The 24,751-nt window shown below is 34.0% G+C and overlaps 1 protein-coding gene across 1 annotated transcript in view; it reads left to right on the top strand.

Annotated features, from left to right (window-relative positions):
* The window catches only part of LOC136037815 (FAD-dependent oxidoreductase domain-containing protein 1-like), a 108,591-nt gene extending 84,186 nt beyond the window's left edge, over positions 1–24,405 (top strand). The window contains exons 6-8 of the mRNA XM_065720647.1: positions 13,208–13,361; positions 17,729–17,843; positions 24,256–24,405. Of these exons, the coding sequence (XP_065576719.1) occupies positions 13,208–13,361; positions 17,729–17,843; positions 24,256–24,395 (409 nt within the window). The 3' untranslated portion in view covers positions 24,396–24,405. The remainder of the gene's footprint in view (positions 1–13,207; positions 13,362–17,728; positions 17,844–24,255) is intronic.
* Positions 24,406–24,751: the final 346 nt, after the last annotated feature.

Here is a 24,751-nt window from a genome sequence, read left to right as displayed (position 1 = left end):
AATATAATATTTAAATAAAATTAATATTTTTAAATTTAATATACTTACTTATATGATCCTTAAGCTTTCTTCTTCTACGTTGAATCAAAAGGGAATCTGAAAAAGACAAATATTAAATATTAGTCATGCTTTAGAATATTAAAAAAAAAATATATAACTTACATACATGATCCTTAAGCTTTCTTCTTCCGTGTTGAATTAATAGGTAACCTGAAAAAGAAAAATATTAAATATTAGTCATTACTTTAGAACATTTTTTTTAAAATATTATATAACTTACTTATATGATCCTTAAGCTTTCTTCTTCTACGTGAACCAAAAGGGAACCTGAAAAAGAAAAATATTTAATATTTGTCATATGCTTTAGAACATTTTTTAAAAATAATATATAGCTTACTTACATGATTCTTAAGCTTTTTTCTTCTACGTTGAATCAAAGGGGAACCTGAAAAACAAATATATTAAATATTAGTCATATGCTTTAGAACATTTTAAAAAAATAATATAAGACTTACTTACATGCTCTTTAAGCTTTCTTTTTATATATTGAATCAAAAGGGAACCTGGAAAAGAAAAAAATATTAAATATTAGTCATATGCTTTCGAACATTTTTTAAAATAACGTATATAAATAAGAATAAGTTATTATTAAAATAAGCAATTTTTAGAATAACTTACTTACATGGTCCTTTAGCTTCCATGTTGAATCAAAAGGATAGCTGAAAAAGAAAAATATGAAATATTAGTTATATGCTTTAGAACATTTTTTTAAAATAATGTGTGACTTATTTACATGATCCTTAAGCTTTCTTTTTCTATTTTTAATCAAAAGTGAACCTGAAAAAGAAAAAAATATTAAATATCAGTATATGCTTTAGAACAATTTTTATATAACATATAACTTATTTACATGATCCTTCCGCTTTCTTCACCTGAAAAAGAAAAATATTAAATATTAGTCGTATGATTTAGATCATTTTAAAAAAATAATATATGACTTACTTTTATTTAATATTTATTTATTTATTTAATAATTTAAAGAGACGATTAACCACAAACATTAAACATAAATTAAATAATTATGTTAATTAAACATAATTAACCACAAACATAAACCACAAACATTTCTGTTCGTTTTAAGTTTTAAAGTTGCTCCTTACTTTCAGTTAAAAAAAAGTTTTTTTTTTTTATTTAACTATTATAAGAGGCTGGGTTTCGTGATGTTCCTGCTCAATCATCATTAATTACTGTCTGGACGAGGAGCGGCCCGTTTAGGCACTTGTTCAGAAAATTCAAAACATTGGTTCACGAGATTGTCATGTAGTGATGCAGGGGGCTTGACCTTAGCTTAATAATACCTGACCATAGATCGAACCTTGCTGTAGCAACACACTGCAGGGCCGATGCAATAAGGCCGATTAGTCAATAAGTGTAGGTAATCCGATTACTTAGTTCAGAAGGTCCTAGAAGACTGGGTGTGACTTACGATCAAATCAAGTAATCCACCAGTTGAGTAGTGTCTTCACTTGGTGCTAAGCTATAAAATGTAAAAAAAAAAAATACCATATTGGGCTTACAAAATAGCCAACCGTCATGTAACTCCTTCTTTCCATGATGGGCTTAGGTCTAGTAAAAAGCCTCTCATTTAAATGTTATAAATATGCATCCAATAGAATTTGGTGTTTACCCCAGTGAATCGAGATCGACTTAGTTTAGTCAAACTGTAGTCATAGTTCTTGACATGGAGAAGCAATTCCGAAGTAATTTGGTTTTGCATAATATGGTAAAATGGATTTTAGATTATATTTTTTTTAAATTACAATAGATATACATGTCAAGCTCAGAATGAGCAAGAATTAACTTGAGTACGGCTGATAACCCCCATGCCTTCTCAAAACCAGAACACAATTTGCGCTTTACTGAAAAAAAAACAACAAGAACAAAACAAATGACTGTGGATTGTCAATTTAATTGACACATGCTGACATTTATTCCTTAAAAGTTTTGATAATTTTTTATTTATGAACATAAGAAAGAAAAGTGAAAACATTTTAAACGTATTTTGTTTTCAGTAAAGTGCAAAGGATATTGGCTGAGAGGCTGTGTACAGGCTTGCAAGACTGTAACCAGGGAAAGGGTGTTGCAAGGTTTGACCCCCCACCGGAAGTTTTTTTCCGACTGGTAAAAACGTATCAAAATGCGCATAAACAAACTTTTTATGTGTTTTTTAAAGTTTTTTTAACCACCCTCCCCCCGAACACGTCCTCGATATGTCCTTGGCAGTTTGCACTGGGGATATCCATATAAAGTGTAAAATATTAATCATCTTTCATCAGTAAGAAATATCAAACAAAATATATGAGAATTTTCATTTAAACACGTCAATTTCTTGAATCTCAAATGTATAAACTGCACAGAATTCTATCAACTTTCCATTCAGATAAGACTTAACATATCCCGCGCATTTTTAATTCGACTCCCGACTAGAATTAAAAATTAATTTTTTGGCTCTAAAGAATATTTTTTATATAAATAATATTTTAAAATATTTTTTATGTTGTACGTATATACGTACTCCAAAATTTTCTTAAGATTTTGAATGTTTTGAACTGTTTTACTCAGACTCGTAAAAATTTTCAAACAAGTTAAATGTGATCCGTATTTTAAATAGTTAGATATCAGTAGATAGTTGACTGAAAACGTGCACCACGTTTAAATTTCAGGAATTTTTTCAAGTTTGAGTTAAAGAGTTCACAACATTGAAAATATCTAGAAAATTTTTAAGTATGTATATCACAAGTATTATTTGGAGAATACTTAGAGCCAAAAATTGTATTTCCCCCTTTTTAGTCCATTTTTAAAACTTGGTTTTGTAAAAACCACGTGGTTCAAGTTTGAGTTAAAGAGTTCTCAACATTCAAAATATTTAGAAAAATTTTAAGTATGCATATCACGAGTATTCTTTAGAGAATGCTTAGAGGTAAAAATTGTATTTTCCCCTTTTTATTCCATTTTTAAAACTTGGTTTTGTAAAAATTGTGTTTTTATAAAGATTTCATCTAATTTCCTGGTCTTAAAATCTTAAAAACAAAAAAAGTTGTCAGATAGTGGTTTCGATCCATCGCTCGAATCGTACGCCGAGCGCGCTTCCGCTACGCCAAGCCCTTATTACTAAATAAATTGGAAACAGGTATTTCAGGTATTAGCCGTGCGCTAAATCTAAATTTTTTTCAAATAATTTGTTACATCTATGCTTGAAACTGAAGTATGTTCCTCTGCGTTCACTTAAAAAAGAACCTGAAAAGGAAATTTTAGATATTTGCTAAACTCTGAAGTTGTTTTTAAAATAACTCATAAATTACTTACTTGAAACGGAAGTTCCTTCCTCCATGTTAACTCAAAAGAATACCTGAAAAAGGGAAATACCAAATATGATTCTTGAATTTGCTGTTGAACTTGTATCTGACTAATACCTCTCTCTTCTGTGAACCGTAAAAAACTGAAGTGATGCGAGCATTACTTTGGCTTTTATTTTCAATGTGACGTCATCCTATCATGAGTACGTCGTGTTGAGAGCCTGACGTCATGTTTTTTCTGTCAAATGGTGGTTGTAATTTAGTTAGTGATATTTTTTTTAGTATGACGTCATCCAGTTTTATTCATCCATCGTACAGATAGTAGGCCTTTGGGACTCAAAATAAATATGCTTTCTTGCTCCATAAGTTTCTTACACAGTGACGATATAAAAGAAGAATTGAAATCAAAAATTTTACCTTTCTCTAAAATGCACAAGGTTTATCGAATTGCCTAGAGTCTAGATTTAATTGAAAGTCGTTGTTTACTCCATAATTATATTAAAAAAAAAAACAGTTTTTTCAGCTGAAAGTAAAAAGCAGCATGAAATTTATAATGAACAGAAATTATTAGATTTTAGAAGAAGATTATGACAGTCTTATGGGTATTTCACGTTAGCCAGATGTGAAATATTTTTTGGTTTGGTTTATACGCCCCTTGCAAAATAAAATGTAGAGGAGTAAAATAGAAAATGAAAGAAAAATTCGCTAGGAAATAACTCATTAATGGCATGACAAAGACTTAAAAACCATTTAGCGGGTTTCAATCTGCGTCCTCAATATTCTATGCTTAGTGGTTTAGTTACATTAAGCATAACCTTTCACATTTAAAAAAGTCCTTGCTAGGGGATGTTTATTAATTTATTTTAAAAATTCAGAAATTGCTTATCCCGAAATTCTGTTTTGTTTCGGCTATGTGTACTTTCCATAACGTAAAGTTATGTAACGTTAAATTATATATAGAGCGCAGTCCACTGGACACTGCCTAGGTTACAAAATATGCTGCTTAAGACCACATAATCTATATATATAAAAATAAGTTGTCTGTGTGTGTGTGTGTGTGTTTCGAGTGACGTCATGTTTGTGTGTCTACTGACGTCATGTTTGTCGACTGACGAAATTAAAGACCGGGACATCGGGACACAAATGACGACCGTGACACCGGGACATAGGGAATATAAATGACGACCGGGACACTCAAAGAGAAAGCGACCGGGACACAAGGAATGTTCGATTAGCAATCACCATCAACAAAGCACCGGGACACAAATGACGACCGGGACACAGGGAATATAAATGACGACCAGGACACTCAAAGAGAAATTACAGACCGGGACACCGGAACACAAATGACGACCGGGACAAAAATGACGACCGGGACACAGGGAATATAAATAACGACCGCGACACTCAAAGTGAAATTACAGACTGGGACACCGGGACACAAATGACGACCGGGACACAGGGAAACAACAACAACGGGGACGCTGGGGGGCACAGGGGGATATATAAATGACGACGGGGACACAGGGAATGTTCGATTAACAATCACCATCAACAAAGCTCAAGGGCAATCATTAGAATAATGAGGTATAGATCTGAATACAGATTGTTTTACCCATGGAAAATTATATGTTGCATGTTCAAGAGTCGGCAAACCTGACAATCTATTTATATGCACAGACAATGGGACAGCCAAGAATGTTTATGATACCGTGTGTTTGTCTGTATGTTTTTGTTTTTCAATTTTCATCAGTCATTGCTTGTCGTAGCTCATTATTTTGTTGTAATCATATTTTGTAAAAAGAGTTCTGTTTTTGGTCTTAAAAAAGGGCGTCACGAATCAATGCAACGAGGTCTTTTTGTTCATTTTTATCTTTCTGACATAAAGCAGTTCAGACCACAAGCTCAGCTTTTCTCACTGAAGTTTGTGAGGTTTAATTTATGATTGTGTGTTAATCTTTGCAGATTATGGATATTTTTATGTGTATGTTTGTTTATATGTTTCCTATGAGGTTGTTTTATTTCTTCATAAAATTACAGGAAACGATATGTGTATTGCGTCCATTCCCAAGATGGCCCTGGACTTGACTGCCCTCTTGTTGTAGATCCTTCTGGTGTATATTTCAGGTAATTAAAACATTTGGCTTTATAGGACTATTTGAATATATTTAAAAGCATAGTTAAGTTCATCCCTTCTCTATTGGCAAGTTTACTGGTCATTATTATTGTTTCGTTTTAGTGGCAGATTTTGGAGCAGAGGCGAATATTAAAATGAGCAATTTGGATTTTAAAAATGCTTGAAGGTTCGGAGGATTTATATAAGCTGTGAATACCAATGACAAGGAAATATCTTTGTCATTTGATTATTTACAGGTTCTTGACGTGGAAAAGGAATTCTGTCGTAATTTGGTTTTGCTTAATATGGTAAAATGGATATTTGATTATTTTTGTTTATAGATTACAATAAACATGCATGTCAAGCTCAAAATGAGCAAAAATAACATGAGTTGGGCTGATAACCCCCATGCCTTCTCAAAACCAGAAAACAATCTGCCCTTTACTGAAAAACAAAACAACAACAACGGAACAAATGACCGTGGATTGTCAGTTTAATTGACACATGCTGATATTTATTCCTTAAAAGTTTTGTTACATTTTTTATTTGTGAAAGTAAGAAAAGTGAAAACATTTCAAACGTTTTTTACTTTCAGTAAAGCGTAAATTGTGTTCTGGTTTTGAGAAGGCATGGCGATTATCAACCCTACTCATGTTAATTTCGGATCGTTTTGAGTTTTATTTATTTATTGATAGTGATCTGTGGTAGTTTTACGCTTGGAAGATTATCTGACTTTATTATTGCTCATCCTTGGCCTAGTGGAGCTCTTTACTTTTCTTCGAAAAACGCGTTTTGTGGAAAAAGTGTTTTAAATTAATTTCTGTTCGTTTTAATTGACCTAGACTTTTTATCGGAAAAATAATATTTTATAGCTTTTCAGCTCTTTTTCTATACGAATCCTTAGTTTGGATTGTTATTTGTATGTTGAAAAAGCTTTTTAAACAATTGTTAATCCTGACACAAACAATATTTTTTAATTTAATTGTATAGCTTCTGATGTTGACCTGAAAAATAAAACTTAATGTCTCTCCCAAAAGATTCTATCTATGCTCTTTGACAACCTGGATACACTTACAATCTTTTTATTTATTTAAATTGTAAAAGCAGAATTAGTAATAGTAGTATCCCCAAAAGTTTCAACTTATTACCCCCAGTCGTTCTCAATATGTTGCTGAGGTGTCTTATTGACAACCATAAACACAATCCCTTTTATTTTAAAGTAAAATTTAATTTTAAAGCATAATGGGCCAATTGAATAGTTGTGGGGAGTTCACATGCTAAATATCCCTAATATTGTTCCTGGAGCGTTCTCTGAACGAAATGGCTGTCAAAATTTTGACTGGATGCGTTTGGAAAGTGAAGGGGCTTGAGAGAAGGGCTGCTTGCCCTCCAATCCCTTGTTACTCTTGAAAAGGGCACCAAAACCTTTAATTTTGAATTGAATTAACTCCTTTAAAAGTTTCAATGATATTTCTAGCCATTATAGAGTGGTTCTGCCTATTATATTGCTTATGTGCCCTTTTGAAAACCTCCATGCCTACAGTTTTTTCCTTCAACTGAAACTCCTAAACGTTCCCTAAACTGCAGTACTAAAACTGTACGTACTTAAGTACGTTACGTTAATTAAGTACGTGTAGTACCTAAACGTACTTAAACTGTAGTGGTAGTATTAAAAACATACATATAGCGCCATCCGGCAAGTTCAAAATCCCCCACAACTTACCTTAAAGGTCGAAACTAACAATATAAGTTGTTCTTCATATATTGCTTTGTCACCTTTTTAAAGTCCATATGCTCATAGCTCCCGATCGGATCCGGTTGGAGGGGGAAGCGAAATTTGGAAAACGCTTAGAGTGGCGGGATCGGGATAAAACTTCGTGGAAGAATAAAATAAAGTCCTAGATACGTGATTGACATAACCAGACCGGATCCGCTCTCTTTGGGGAGATGGGGGGACATAACTCAAAAAATTAGAAAAAATGGGGTATTTTTAACTTAAGAACGGGTGATCGGCTCTTAATTAAATCCGAGATTTAGAAGGATCTAGTGTCTCAGAGCTCTAAAGTCTCGATCGTATCCGATGACATTACGGGGAGTTGGAGGGGGAAACCGGAAATCTCGGAAAATGCTTAGAGTGGAGAGATCGGGATGAAATTTGGTTAGAAGAATAAGCACAAGTCTTAGATACGTGATTGACTTAAGTGGACCGGATCCGCTCTTTTTGGGGAGTTAAGGGGGGATTTCCTGTGCTTTGATGTGTTCAGTACTTCTGAACGTGCTAGGACGATTAAAATTAGTAGGCGTGTCAGAGACCTGGACAAATTGACTTAATAACAGTCGTTTCATCAATTTGACCATCCGGGGGTGGGGGCTGGAGGGATGGGAAATCGTGAAAATTGAGGTATGTTTATCTTACGAGTGAGTGATCGGATCTTAACGGAACTTGATATATAGAAAGATCTCAAAGATCTCATGTCTCAGATGCTTTATTTTCAATTATTATCGGATCTGGGGAAATTGGTGATGGAGGGGGGAAGCAGAAATCTTGGAAACTGGAAATCTTGGAAAACACTTAGAGTGGAGAGATGGGGATGAAACTTGATGGGAAGAATAAGCACTAGTTCTAGATACGTGATTGACATAAGCGGACCACGTCTGATCTCTTTGGGTGATTTGGGGGGAGATTTCAAGTGCTTTAGCGATCTCAGTGCTTCTGGACGAAGAGCATAATCAATAACTCTAGTACTGAGTCTAATTTTAGGATCTGATGTCATCATAAGTGCCATATGAGCCCTTGGCTCTTGTTTTTATTTAGTTCAACATCTGCCTTTAGTTCAACATCTGCCTAAATATTCCTTAAAAGCCTCACCTTAATGCCCTTAGTTTGCGCAGTAGCAAAAGTTGTAGCAGCAGTAGTAGCAGTATGGGCATAGCACCTTTGGGTTTTTCAACATCCCGTCCAACACACTCTGAAAGTTGCAGCTTAATGCATACCATTCCTGAAGCATTTCTGTTGCGTCCGCTTGGCAGCCTATGGGGGCGTAGTGTGTTTCAATTTAGTTCCGTACAACTTCTATATATCCCAAATTTATCGCCTTAACATCTTCAGTTTTGATAGCAATAGTAGTAGTAGTAGCTTTAGAATTAATTTTACCAGCCTAAGCTTTAGTAGCAGTACCAGTAATAGAGGTAGTAATAATAGTAACAGTAATAATAGTATGAGTACAATCAGAAGCATTAGGATGCAAATTATTTCTTATGGCTAGTTCAACATCCCTAACTACAAGCCCTGTTAATTCCAACTTCACACACATAACTGCTCCTAAGAAATTGCTGATACAGTGTTTTGACAACCCGTATACGGAGGACCTGTTCTGATTATGTTAATCTTCCCCCCTCAAAATTTCTTGAAAATGTTTCCTTCATTCCCTTAGGCAGTGTTGTAATAGTAGTCACAGTAGTAGTATTGATATTACTACTAGTAGTATTGAATAGCGGTAGTACTACTAGTAGCAGTAGCATTGACCTTTGTCTTTTGGTCAGTCGAACATCCCTCTCATCAAGTCCTGGAAGTTTCAACTTAATGCAGTTAGCCATTGCCATGACACCGCTGATATTTCCTTCTGAAAACCTGTATGTTTATATACTTGAAATTCTCATCTCATTGTTCTTAGCCCTACAAGTAGTTGCAATAGAAGTAGTAGTAGTAGTAGTAGTAAACGTAGCTGTAACAGTAGTATTTTGCAGTAGTGTGCACTTATTGTCTTTCGGTAACATGATCTTCCTCTTTAAGTATTCTCTGAAAGTTTCAATTTAAAACCCAAATCATTTCTTGAGATATGCTATTTTGACAATGTGTATGCACATAGTGTATTTTGATTTAGCTCAAATTTCTCCTTAATACTGTAAATGGAGTAGTGTGGTAGTAGTAGCGGTGATAGTTTTAGTAGCATTGATAGCATGCAAATTTTGAGTTTTTGATCCCCCCCCCTAATCATTTCCTAAATTTTCCAAATTAATATGCTCAATTATTCCTGTGTTGCACCCTTTTGACAATCCGTATTATGAGATTTGACAATCCCTATTTAGTACAACACTCCCCTCAACATTCTCTGAAAGGCTCACCTGAATACATTTTGTCTTCTTGGAAAGTAAAGTTCAAACATCTATGCCTTTCTCAATAACATATACTATGTATAAACAATGAACGAATTGCCTAGCTTACAACCCTGGTCTTGTGGACTGTGGAAAGGTTTACATCCCCAATACTAGACCTTTCAACAATGCTGAACAAAATAGCCCTCTTAAAATTTCTGTCGGATATATTTTGGGGAATGATCGGTTGGGGGGGGGGGGCCGACGTCCCTCGATTCACTTTTGACTCTTAAAAGCTGACTCTTAATTACGTTTAAAATGTTTTGTCTGTTTTAACTTTAAGTAAATAAAATTTATTTAAACTTTAAGGAATAAATATCAGTATATGTATGCTAAACTGACAATCCATTGCCGCTTTTTTCAATAAATTGCAAATTATGTTTTGGTCTTGAGAAGGTATGGGGGTTGTCAAAGAAATAATCGCCGGATCTTTCAACTACTCTGAACAAAATGGCTATCTCAACATTTTGATTGGCTGTGTTTTGGGAATTGATGGGCGTGAGGGGCTTGTTGCCCTTCAATCATTTTTGACCAATAAAAAGGGCAATGACTCTTTCAATTTCCAATCGAGTTTTTTGAATTTGAATTTGCATCCTTTTTTGAATTTTCTATTACAACAAATGGCCATCTTAAAATTTGCATCAGATGCATTTGGGCAAAATACGTGGTTTGGGGGATGGTATCCACCCTTCGATCACTTTCAATCTGAAAAAGAACACTATAACTTCTGATTACCAATCGAATGAGGCCCCCTTCGGAGTTTATACGATTACCCTTTCTATTTAAACCTTATATGCCTCAGGCCATAACTTACAACCCTTGCTCTGAGGGCTGTGGCCGGAGGGGGGGATTGTCATCCCCAAAGACGTAATTTATGACCTTTTGATTACGTTGAACAAAATGGCTATCTCAAAATTTTTATTGGATATGTTCTGGGAAATGATGGGCGTGGGAGGAGGGGTTAGTCACCCTCCAATCACTTTCGAGTATTAAAAAGGGCATTAGCCTTTCAATCCCTAATCGAATTAGCTCTTTTCAAAGTTTCTACGACAACAATTTCTTGTGCATTTCGAGAAAATACGAGGTTGGGAGAAAGCTTTGTTCTCTACTTTGAAGATTGTCACTTCTAAGATTGTTTTAGGCAAGATAAGTGTTATATTGGCCGTCAGCCCATTTTTCCATCTTCTGTCTTTTGTAAAAAAAAAAAAAAAAAAAAAAAAAAAAAAAAAAAAAAAAAAAAAAAAAAAAATCAAACTGTAAAATCCTGGAAACGCTTAGACTTTGGACTTATTGCGCATTTATTTAACATTAATGGGATCTCTGATTCAAAAATTAGCAGGAGGATATTTGAGATATCTGATTCGTTGATCAAATTACGTGCTAGAGGGGAGGGACTATTTTTATTGAAGTACAGGTGGCACCCCATCTGATGACGCTCAAGACAATTTTTTATGTGTAATTCCATTAAATTTTCAATAAACTGAGGCAGTCGATTTCCTACTAGAATCGGATTTTGAATATGCACGCAATCAGGCCGTCGAGTGCTCAACTGCATTCAGCCTCTGGTCCTTGGGGCTAAATTGAAATTACGACCTTTTTTTCGTCAAGTTTTCGCTTTGTTGTTGGTAATGAAAGAGCTGTTCTCTTCATTCTCTGGTTCATTTTGTATTCCTTTTTTTTTTACTTTTCAAGGGGAGTTGAAAAGTACGCTTGAACGCTGAAACGCTGAACTTGAACGCTGGAAGGATATTTGAATTATGTTTGAACTTAGTAATTAATTTCAAGAGCTTCATAAGTTTTGGATCAATGTAAAGACATATATTCTAACTCGTAAAACATTTTAGTGACAGTATCTGATGTGAGGTCACTTTATCACATCATTCTCGGGCCACTCATGTGGTAGACGGTGATTCCAAGAATAATCTTTGACCGACAATTATGAGATTTCAGTTAATGAATGATCAAGCCGGGGACAACTGCCTGAATTCTGGGTTTAAGTTGAGACTAACATTGTCTGTGTTGTTGACATAAGTTCTTCTGAGCGCCGCTTGACATAGGTTTTCAGTGCTGGCAAGGAAGGTGAAGTTATAAATTTCATCTTCGGAGTGGCTTAATCGGTGGAACGTATTCTCTTGCAAAGTAGTGTTGTCGAGGGGAAACGGTAGGTCTCGGGCAAACAATGTTGTCAAGTACCTAACATGCAAGATGATTTTGAGACCCATACAATTCACTCTTCATGAAAGATCTTGTCTCCTGTTTTATGCATTATGGCCTTATGTCCTTAACAGTAAAGGTCTATACCTCCTGGGAGGTATAGACCTTTACTGGGATATAGACCTTTACTGGGAGGTATAGACCTTACAAATGACCATTTTGCCCAGAGCAGTGAGGATCTTTGCGCCTTAGGTGTTGTGACAAAAGTAATCTGTTGATGGTGCTTACCTTAGTTAAAATATCAGGCAAAGTTTACCATTTGCCAGAAAAATTGTGCACTCCATGGAGTCTAGGACCAACACATTATAACCTTATGCCCTCCCACCGGCTGAAAAAAAATAGTCTCCCCCGGACAAAGTCCTGGACAGGCCTTTGCCCTATAATCTGAGGCCTAAAAATTACGACCTATTATCTTCAGCAATGAAAGAACTGTACTTTATATGTGTTATGATCTTATATCCTTAACAGTGAATGTCTGTGTGCACTAAGAATACAGGTAAATAAGGTAATTCAATGTCTGGGGCTGTTACAAGCTAGTATCTTCAGGAGAGTTCACTCCTTGCCTGAAAAGGCCTGTTTGCCCTGGACTTTGTGACATTATGTTGTTAGAAGTGAAGGTCTGTACGTCAACGCCCTAGACGCTATGATCCAGAAAGAAGTATATACGCAATATAGAAAGTAATTGTTTCCCTTAATTGCTTATCCCCCTTGTATCCCTGGCCATGGAACCTTTTGAGGGGGAATAGGTGCATTGGGATTCAATTTTGAATTGTATTTTGTATTGTCTTGTATTTAATAATAAGCTTCTCTCTCTCTCTCTCTCTCTCTCTCTCTCTCTCTCTCTCTCTCTCTCTCTCTCTCTCTCTCTCTCTCTCCTCTCTCTCTCTCTCTCTCTCTCTCCTCTCTCTCTCTCTCTCTCTCTCTCTCTCTCTCTCTCTCTCTCTCTCTCTCTCTCTCTCTCTCTCTCTCTCTCTCTCTCTCTCTCTCTCTCTCTCTCTCTCTCTCTCTCTCTCTCTCTCTCTCTCTCCGCAATTCGTCAGTAAAATTTCAAAAGCTACCCGACTTAGCAAAAACCAGGCTAATTACTTACAAAACAAACTGAATTTTACTAAGCAAAAACCAATGCACTACTTTAGATAGTGTTCATCCGTTCTCACCCCATTATCATAAAACAGAAACTGAGGTCTTTATAGCTATAAATTACTTAGAGAGGTCACTATGGAAATATTAATGCACTATCCTGTGATATTTTTAACCCTGTCTCACGCAAAACGAATTCTTTTCTCTATTTGAAATTAAAGGATTTCTCTATATATATAAAACAGGAATTTATAACGAGTTATGCTAATTCAGTTTTTATTTTTAGGAGGGAAGGAATGGCTGGTCATTATCTAGTCGGCTCCTCCCCTGAAGAACATGAAGAACCGCCCACTGATAATTTAGATGTAGATGACAATTTCTTTCAAGAAAAAATTTGGCCGAAACTGGCCGAACGAGTGCCATCATTCAACTCTTTAAAAGTATGAATTTTGGCTTCTCTGTAAAACTTACACACAACCAAAGTTTTTTTCTATTTTGTCGGTGGTGGGGGTAGAGCAAGAGCTATCGCAAGATTTTCTCCTGGAAGGGATTCAAACTGTAACAAGGTCTGATTACTGACATTTTATGTTAGAGCTCTCCCTCCCTCTCTTTCTGTCCCTCCATCTATCTCTTTCTTCCTCCCTCTCTCTGTCTGTCCCTCTCTATCTACCTCTTTTTGTTTTTACAAGAAATGATAAACCGATCAACAATGGCAAAAATTTGAACCTTTGAAGTTATATGGATGATAAGTACTGTGGTGTTGTAGTGGATTTTATATCAGCTTGGTAACACTGGATCCTGAGTTCGAACTTAGCTATAGGAACATACGGGACTGAGGCAAGGACCTTAGTAGTCAAGAGGCGTCGTTAATTCAATGGATACATATATACATAGATTCCTGCTGTCACAGTAGGAGATGGAGTAAGGGAAAATAATTTGAACTAAGGGGTGAAACTAGAATTAGACTTTTCTAAACTGACATTTTACGTAAAAATTGAAAGTGTTTTCAGACACGGATATATTAGAACCGTATGAAAATTTCAGAACCTCATTTGACCAAGGCCATAAAAAAACAGCAAAAGTTCCGGAAAATTTGATGGCGAGGGGAATGGATTTTTTTTAGTTTTTAATGAAGACACTAGAAAAGTACTTTTTAACATGAACGCAAGGAAAGGTATCTTTCAAAATTCACTTGAGAATATCCTTTGTTCTTTTACCCACAGTTTTTTTTAGGTAGGGAAGTGAAATCTTTTAACCCAGAACCGAAGCAGAAGTAAACCGAATATTCTTCGATGCAGGACAGAATATGTTTTCTTATTCGTCGGACGACTTTAAGAACAAAACAAACCCTACTCAGTGGTACCCTCCCCCCCAATGGGCGTCCCTGAGTGGAGCTACATCTAAAAAGTGAAGGACCCAAGGAGATGTATTGGGGATGAAACTCAAGATGTACACTCATCAAAAATGATGAGTGACTCGAAGTTCAAAACGTATAATAGAAACAAAGAATCCTCTAATTAGCAGGATTCTCGAAAATACGGGTGACCGATGACTCGTACAGATATTTTAATGGATTTTATATACATGTCGTATGTGGAACTAGATGTATGTGGAATTTTAGTTTAAAAAGGAGTGCAACTTTGTAAAGTTCGCGTACAGTTTGAGAATTCCTGTTCATAGATTATCCCCCCCCCCCTGGATTTGGAAAATACCTTTTTCGGGGTATTTTCATTGATGAACATATTTTCTGTGTATTCATTAGAACAAAAGCAAAATCACCATAAAAAAAATAAAAAACCAACCTGCTAGATTTTCAGAAATATATTTTGATCCCCCACCCATCCTACACCTATATTTTTGAGAATTGACAGCACTGAATATTTATCCCCTGTATCGGGTGTGTTTGCTGAATATTGCTCTGTTTTTTCTTTTGTACTTTCGTTAAGAAATCGAAATAATCCGTGTTCATCCTCCTTACATTCTCATGAATTAGCAATCGAAATAATCCGTGTTCATCCTCCTTACATTCTCATGAATTAGCAATCGAAATAATCCGTGTTCATCCTCCTTACATTCTCATGAATTAGCAATCGAAATAATCCGTGTTCATCCTCCTTACATTCTCATGAATTAGCAGTACCAGGCAAGGGCTCCAAATTATGCAAATAGTCCATTCAAAACAGAGCTTAATCGATGTATCAACAAGTATCGATGTATCGATGTGATCAACTTAATCGACGTATTAACTTAATCGATGTATCAACTTAATCGATGTATCAACTCATCGATGTATCAACTCATCAACTCATCGATGTATCAACTTAATCGATATATCGATGTAATCAACAAGTTGAACATTCTACAGATTGTTAAAATTAAATCAGATGCATGGAAGTATCTCCAGTCATGATATTCATTTTACAGTACGAATAAATGTTTCGGATATCAAGCTGTTCCACTTCCTGTTATCACTGTATTGTCTCATTTTGCCATTGCAATTTAATCCCAGCTTTTTAACCAGACTCAATACAAACAGAAAACAACCAGCACCGTATCCAGGATTTTCTACTCCCCTGTTTGAAATCATCCACTACTCCCCTGCCTTGCTTGTGATTTGGGGGATTTTTGGGGCGAGGAATTGGATGTTTTTTGCGTGTTGATGTTTTTCTTTTGTTTTTTTGTTTCTCGTGTTGAGTTTCTTGAGGGGGTAAATGTGTTGGAATCCTCGGTTTCATTGAGCCGTTGAGGGTGTTGATCCTTGATGGTGTAGATGCAGCTTAAGATGCACCATTTGCTTAAGTAGATGCACCATTAAGCTTAAGTTCTATCAGAGCGTATGTTCTATCAAAGCTTAAACATATTAGACTTAAGCCTCTGGTTGCTAATAAAGAAAGGCTAGATGATTCTTTTGACAACTATGCTTCCCCATTGCATAACTTTGCTGTGTGTTTACAATGCATGTAAACACAGTACAAAAATACAAATAAACTAACTTTTCTACACAGAAACCGTGATAACCACTACTCTTTTTTTTACCTCCCCCCAATTCCCCCCTCCTGCTGAACATAAATCCTGAATAGATCCCTCGCTGTTACCTATTGATCTTAAGTGGAATTTAAGACAATATATTTTTTCGTCTAAAACTGTTCAGTTAGAAATCCTACAAATTTTTTAGTTCTTTGATATTATCATGGGTCATATGGGTCGGTTTTCAAATAGCGCTAATCGTGGAGAGAAAATTTTCGCCTAAAAGCCTCATAACTTTTAATAATTAATATAGTAACTTAATAACTAACAGTACAGCTAAGCCTAATAATTTAATAACTTTGCTAATTTCCCAAAAGCTTAAGGTTTGTGTTCGCCATATGCTCTATTAAAGCTTAAACATATTAGGCTCAAGTTTTATTAAACATATGTTATATTAAAGATTAAGCATATTAAGCTTAAGCTCTATCAAAGCATATGTTCTATTAAGCTTAAACATATTAGACTTAAGCTCTATTAAAGCATTGTGTTGAAAATGTTTTGTTGGTGTAGCCTATATCTTTTCTTTTGTTCCTCCTCTGTTCTTTCCTGGTTATGGAGTCTTACGGGGGAGACTATGCTGAAGAGTTTTTGTTTTGAATTTATAGTTGAATAAAACTCTGAATTCTGAATGTTAACAGGCTTGTTATTTATCCCTGCAAAAAAAGACCCAGCAGATGAAACGTAGAGTTGACACCTAATGTGCCATCGATGGCTATGAAAAATCTTTATCCTTTATTTTTAGATGACATCGTAGGTAGCGCAATAGCGCTGCCTAAAAAGAACGAATTTGGCATAATATATTATTTTTTTTTTTTTTATTCATATTTTTTTTATATATATTTATATATTATATTCATATTTTTTTCATATTTTCTCTTTTGTTTTCTTTTTAATTGTTTCGTTTCTTTTCATTTTTTCTTTTCTTTTCATTTTTTCACTTGTCGTAGAAACTTCGGAAGACGCTCATTTGATTTGAAATCGAAAATTCTATTCCCTTTTTAAGAGTCGAAAGTAATTGGAGGGCGATTAGCCCCCAAGGGTGTATCAGCAATATTTTAGGAACGGCCTAGAGCAATAATTTGAAGCTTTCAGGGAGGATGGTTGGTCTTCAACTGACCAAAGGGCAATACGTACATCCTGCTATTACCAATTGTACTGCTGTTACTGTTACTACCATTATATACAGCTGCAACAACCACTACTACTGCGATGACTACTACCACTAAGGCTAAGCATATGAAGGTGAAAACTATAGGGAAAATTGAGGAGGAATTTGAACCAAGTCAAAGCACAATATGTGCAAGCAGGTTGTCAAAAGGGTGTATCAGCAAAATCTTATGATTATATTATTCAAACTATGGAAATCACGTTTTGATATTTAGAAGACACGGGGGCGTCAGCACCACTCCTTTTAGTTTCTGGTCGTTTTGACTTTGACTCGGCAATGTAATTCATTTTGGGTTTTGTTTATTTATTTATTGTGATATATGGTAGTTTTATACTTGAAGAATTGTTTGATTTCATTTCGTCTGATCTTTGGTTGAATATAGTTCTTTACTTTTCTTTGAAAAGGTTCTTGTGTAGTTTTTTTTTTTAGACTAATGCACGAAAACATTTTAATATAATATAAACCATTCATTCCGTTTTATGCAATATGATATTTTATCGTATCGAAGCGGCTATTTCATATGCGTTTTACCAGAACTTATTCAGGAAGCACAAAAGTAGATAAGGTCAATGGCGTAGCTACTGCTTATTAACTCTTATGTTTTTCTTTCAGGTAAAGAGCGCGTGGGCTGGACACTACGACTACAACACGTATGATCAGAACGCTATTTTAGGACCTCATCCCATACATAGAAATGTATTCTTTGCAACTGGATTTAGTGGCCATGGTAAATCGATTTGCTTTTTCTATCCATTTTTATAGAAAAAGGTTAAACTTGTTAAAGTTACAATATAAATAGTCAAAAGTATGATATTGGCGATGAGGGTGAGTCCGTCACTCCCTCATACAGTAATCTTTTTAAGTCATATTAAATTTTTTCCTCTAAAATCAAATTTTTATGTTTCAACTTAACGGTTAAAGTTTAACGGGTTTTACGGTTAACTCAACGGTTTTAGCGTCTGGACTGAACGCTACGACTACAACACGTATGAACAGAATGCTATATTAGGACCTCATCCCGTACATATTCCACACAGGAATTCTCCTGTGCCTCCAGAGGCCATTAGGGTATCATAGGGTATTGTATTGCAGCTGTGTTGTTAAGCGCTTTTGGGTTGTTCTCTTCTTTTGGTACCTCTGGCTGCTTCTGAAGAAAGGCTAGATGATTCTTTTGACAACCATGCTTCCCCATTGTATAAATTTGATGTGTGTTTACAATGCATGTAAACACAGTACAAAAATACAAATAAACTAACTTTTCTATACAGGAATCTTGATAACCACTAATCTCTTTTTTTAATTCCCTCTGATTCCCCCCTCCTGCTGAGCATAAATCCTGAATAGAGCCCTCACTGTTACCTATTGATGTTGAGTCTAATTTAAGACAATATATTTTTTCGTCTGAAACTGTTTAGTTAGAAACCCTACAAACATTTTAGTTCTTCAATATTATCTTGGGTTATAGTCAGTTATTGTTATTGGGTTATACTTGGGTTATAGTTGGGTTATATGGTCAGTTTTCAAATAGCGCTAATCGTGGAGAGAAAATTTCCGCCTAAAAGCTTAATAACTTTTAATAATTAACATAATAACTTAATAACTAACGGTGCAGCTAAGCCTAATAACTTAATAACTTTGCTAATTTCCCAAAAGTTTAAGGTTTGTGTTCGCCATTTCCTCTATTTAAGCTTAAATATATTAGGCTTAAGCTCTATTGAAGCATATGTTCTATTAAAGCTTAAATATATTAGGCTTAAGCTCTATTGAAGCATATGTTCTATTAAAGCTTAAACATATTAGGCTTAAGCTCTATTAAAGCATATGTTCTATTAAAGCTTAAACATATTAGGCTTAAGCTCTATTAAAGCATATGTTCTATTAAAGCTTAAACATATTAAGAAGCTATATTAAGGCATGTGTTCTAATAAAGATTGAGCTATAAAAGCTTAAGGTTTATGCTCCCTATAAGGTTATGAATTGGCGAAAAGTCTACAACTTCCGCTAAACAGATAAAATGTAAATTTTGTTATTAGTTCCTTTACTAATTACTTTACACTTAGTTTATATTTATTTATATTATATTTATTTATTATTTATTATATCATATTTATTAACATTATATTAATTAGTTTGTATTTATTAGGTTATATTTATTTAGGTCATTAATTTATGCTTATATTTGCATAAGAGTACATAGACAAAGCATATTGCTCCATTCAGTTAGTTTCAAATCTATCCATTCAATGAGCCTTAATCATAATTGTAATGTATATTATAACATATAATATATAACAGTTATAACGATATGATATAATAAATTATAATATAATTTAATATTTTTTCTTAAAAATAAGATCCAAACTTACAAAATAAAAAGTTTTTTTTTCAATATTTCTTTTTTTGGAAAACTGAAAATGAAAAAAAAAAGAAGAACTGCACTTACATGAAAAGCGAAAGAAAAAATGCAGTCAAACAGTTAGACTGATAATGATTCCTATCAATGGATTTCAGTGCAGCTAATGTCCCATTTAATTTTGATTTGCTTTTGACTTTTTTTCTTTGATTTGATTTTTCTTTCTTAGCTTTTTTTTATTTGCTGTTTTTTTCCTATTACGCAATATGTGATTTACTTGAATTAATCGATAGAAACGAAAACTAAAAACGACAAAAAAAGAAGAACTGCACTTACATGAAAAGCAAAAGAAAAAATGCAGTCAAACAGTTAGACTGATAATGATTCCTATCAATAACTTTCAGTGCAGCTAATGTCCCATTTGATTTTGATTTGCTTTTGACTTTTTTTCTTTGATTTGATTTTTCTTTCTTAGCTTTTTTTTACTGTTTTTTTCCTATTACGCAATATGTGATTTACTTGAATTAATCGATAGAAACGAAAACTAAAAACGACAAAAAAAGAAGAACTGCACTTACGAAAAGCAAAAGAAAAAATGCAGTCAAACAGTTAGACTGATAATGATTCCTATCAATGGCTTTCAGTGCAGCTAATGTCCCATTTGATTTTGATTTGCTTTTGACTTTTTTTTCTTTGATTTGATTTTTCTTTCTTAGCTTTTTTTTTATTTGCTGTTTTTTCCTATTACGCAATATGTGATTTACTTGAATTAATCGATAGAAACGAAAACTAAAAACGACAAAAAAAGAAGAACTGCACTTACGAAAAGCAAAAGAAAAAATGCAGTCAAACAGTTAGACTGATAATGATTCCTGTCAATGGCTTTCAGTGCAGCTAATGTCCCATTTGATTTTGATTTGCTTTTGACTTTTTTTTCTTTGATTTGATTTTTCTTTCTTAGCTTTTTTTTTATTTGCTGTTTTTTCCTATTACGCAATATGTGATTTACTTGAATTAATCGATTGAAACGAAAACTAAAAACGAAAAAAAAAGAAGAACTGCACTTACATGAAAAGCGAAAGAAAAAATGCAGTCAAACAGTTAGACTGATAATGATTCCTATCAATGGCTTTCAGTGCAGCTAATGTCCCATTTGATTTTGATTTGCTTTTGACTTTTTTTCTTTGATTTGATTTTTCTTTCTTAGCTTTTTTTTTATTTGCTGTTTTTTCCTATTACGCAATATGTGATTTACTTGAATTAATCGATAGAAACGAAAACTAAAAACGACAAAAAAAGAAGAACTGCACTTACATGAAAAGCAAAAGAAAAAATGCAGTCAAACAGTTAGACTGATAATGATTCCTATCAATGGCTTTCAGTGCAGCTAATGTCCCATTTGATTTTGATTTGCTTTTGACTTTTTTTCTTTGATTTGATTTTTCTTTCTTAGCTTTTTTTTACTGTTTTTTTCCTATTACGCAATATGTGATTTACTTGAATTAATCGATAGAAACGAAAACTAAAAACGACAAAAAAAGAAGAACTGCACTTAGATGAAAAGCAAAAGAAAAAATGCAGTAGAACAGTTAGACTGATAATGATTCATATCAATGGCTTTCAGTGCAGCTAATGTAAAAAAATAAAGCATTAAAATAGCACAACTAAAAAACTGGCCAAACAATGTCAAAAACAACAAAATCAGAAAGGCAAAGTCATTCATTAGTAAAAAAAAATTAAGCGGGAAAATATCAGAAAGTTAAAAAGGTAAAAACTAAAACAAAACTAAAAGAGTGAGATAAAATTAGTGTTGAAAAGGTTTAAAAGAGAACATATAAAAAAAATCGATGGGAACAAAAGAATCAAACGAACATACAACTTAGGTAACACCAGTACCAAAAAAGGAAAAAAAACTGGCGGTTTATTTTATCAGTAATGAAGGTGACGGAGGTTTACCTGGCATACCTGGAGGTAAAGCAACGGACGGGGAACAATATAGGAAGGGGCTCAGAAACAGTATGTGGCAGGTGGTGTCTGGATGGGGAGTGTCTTTTGAGGAAAATGTTATCTGTACGAAGGTTCGCATTTTTTCAAAATGGACGCACAACGTTCCTCTCCTGTGCTCAAGAGTTTCCAGCTTCCTCTTTTTTAGAAGGAGCGAGTATGGTACCTTAGCTTTTTTTAACAATTATTCCCAGGGCTCTTTTTTGACTGTATTAGATTTTTTCTGATTCATCACGGGAAATGCCAGGATGTCAAACTGAACATGCACATTGCATTGGTGATTTCTCTTTTCATGATATTTAAGATGCGAGCGGACAAAGGAAGTATAGATCCGTAAAGAATGGGATGGGGGGACGTTAAATTTATTCAAGATTTTAAAGAGAGACATGGACGCATTAGCTTTATGGACAGTATCTTTAACGCGGATATCCCACTTTAAATTAGAGGAAATTGAAACCCAACGATTGATTTTAATTTACTTGCCTTTTCTTTCTTGGATTTTTCGTTTTTAGTATTTTTTTCCTATTACCCAATATGTGAACGTTCTCCCTCAATAAATTCCCAATATTTGTAACTTTTATCACAAATAATAACAGACCCTTTATTTTATGACTGAGACCAAAAATCATCACCGGGTTGTATATTTTTTTTTACGGTTACAAAAATGAGCATAGTACGATTACTAGATTTTGGATATTTAGCACAGATGCAACCGTGCCATCTATATACTATCTGAGAAACAGTCACTGTCTGATGAACATCTACAGGATTGGGCTATCTTTATGGATTTTGGAAACAATTAACTATTGTTTTTTTCTTCATTTTAAGTCACATATGCCTAACTATACAAATTATAATAAAAACATATGCCTAACCAAACTCATAATGTCAAATTCAAATGAAAATTGTAATTTGCCTTATTAGGTTAGTTATTTTACTTACACTTTTTCTCTTTCTCTCTCTCTATCTATTTTCTTCTGTGATCCTTTATCTTTCCCCTTATGTACGTTTCTCTTTTTGTTTCAACAAGTCGAGACATAGCACTGCTCTTCCGTTTAATTACTTGTTGAAAATGTACTGTGATCTATGCCCGAATCACATATGTCTAACCAAACTCTTAGTGCCAAATTCAAATGAAAACTGTGATCTGTTTTATTGTGTTAGTTATTTTGCATTCACTTTCTCTCTCTGTCTGTTTATCCTCTTCTTTCTTCCATTCTCTATGTTTTTCCTCTCTCTTTCAATTTGTCCAGAATTTAACAAATGAAAATCTAGAGGAAAGGGGTGTAATATATTAAAACAAAGCGGTGGGAAAAAACAAACTTTGAATAATAAAGAAATTGGAATATTTCGCCTGAATAATTCCAATATTGTTATGCAATTAGCACTACTGTGCGCAACAGAGTATTAAATTTAGGCTGTCTGAAATATAATAGCACTATCTATATCACTATCACTATCACATCTATATCACTATCACTATCTATATAATAGCACTATATCTATAATATAATTAGCACTACTGTGCGCAACAGAGTATTAAATTTAGGCTGTCTGAAATATAATAGCACTATCTATATCACTATCACTATCACATCTATATCACTATCACTATCTATATAATAGCACTATATCTATAATATAATTAGCACTACTGTGCGCAACAGAGTATTAAATTTAGGCTGTCTGAAATATAATAGCACTATCTATATCACTATCACTATCACATCTATATCACTATCACTATCTATATAATAGCACTATATCTATAATATAATTAGCACTACTGTGCGCAACAGAGTATTAAATTTAGGCTGTCTCGTGTACAATTGGAGTTTGAAATATCCTAATAGATTAGATAGATGGATAGATAATTTTTTATTTGCAACAGTTGCATAGATAGATATGACAAACCAGTGCACATGCCTGGTGGCATACTTTAGCACTAACAATGTTACAGTATGAAAATAAAAACTAGCACTGACAATGTTACATACTTTAGCACTGACAATGTTACAGACTGAAAATAAAAACTAGCACTGACAATGTTACATACTTTAGCACTGACAATGTTACAGACTGAAAATAAAAACTAGCACTGACAATGTTACATACTTTAGCACTGACAATGTTACAGACTGAAAATAAAAACTAGCACTGACAATGTTACATACTTTAGCACTGACAATGTTACAGACTGAAAATAAAAACTAGCACTGACAATGTTACATACTTTAGCACTGACAATGTTACAGACTGAAAATAAAAACTAGCACTGACAATGTTACATACTTTAGCACTGACAATGTTACAGACTGAAAATAAAAACTAGCACTGACAATGTTACATACTTTAGCACTGACAATGTTACAGACTGAAAATAAAAACTAGCACTGACAATGTTACATACTTTAGCACTGACAATGTTACAGACTGAAAATAAAAACTAGCACTGACAATGTTACATACTTTAGCACTGACAATGTTACAGACTGAAAATAAAAACTAGCACTGACAATGTTACAATGTTATACAACGAAAATAAAAACTAGCACTGACAATGTTACATACTTTAGCACTTACAATGTTACGATGTTACGCTACGAAAATTAAAACTAAGAGGAGGGAAAAAAACTTCCAATATCACCATACAAATAACACGAATGAAAGTATTATACCCATTTTCTCTATATTTTCAAATTATAAATCCTTTAATTGAAATGAATTAGCACTTGTTTTCTGTTTAATTACTTGTTGAAAATGTATTGTATCATAATTTTAGGACTGCAACAAGCACCTGCTGCTGGCCGTGCTGTTGCTGAACTGATCATCCATTCAAGATATCAGACACTTGATCTGACAAGGTTTAGGTTTGAGCGTATACTTTATAATGACCGTTTAATTGAAACGAATATAGTCTAAATTTTATTTATCAAGTCGCATTCTTTGGTATTTGTTTAGCAGTAGTTAGGGAATAAAGTTTCGTATATCAATATATTAGGTGAGAGTATATTAGAATATTAAGCGAGGGTATTCTCTTCAAATTTGCCTGAAATGAAGAGTTTGAACGACATAGACTATTACAGTTTTTTTATCAACACAAATAGTCCCTACTACCAGGGGCGTATCCAGAGGGAAGGATTAGAGATTTTAAACCCTCCTCTTTGAGGTTTCGTCTGACTCGTAAAGACATAACAAAAATGTATACAAACAATTTTTCCATGTGCTTTTTTTAATTTTATTAAACCCCTCCCCCCACAAAAATAAACAACCCTACC

Source organism: Artemia franciscana, chromosome 17 (assembly GCF_032884065.1).
Source record: "Artemia franciscana chromosome 17, ASM3288406v1, whole genome shotgun sequence".
Taxonomy (NCBI): Eukaryota; Metazoa; Arthropoda; class Branchiopoda; order Anostraca; family Artemiidae; genus Artemia; species Artemia franciscana.
Note: the sequence above shows the minus strand (reverse complement) of the source record. Positions and strands in the feature narration are given on the sequence as shown.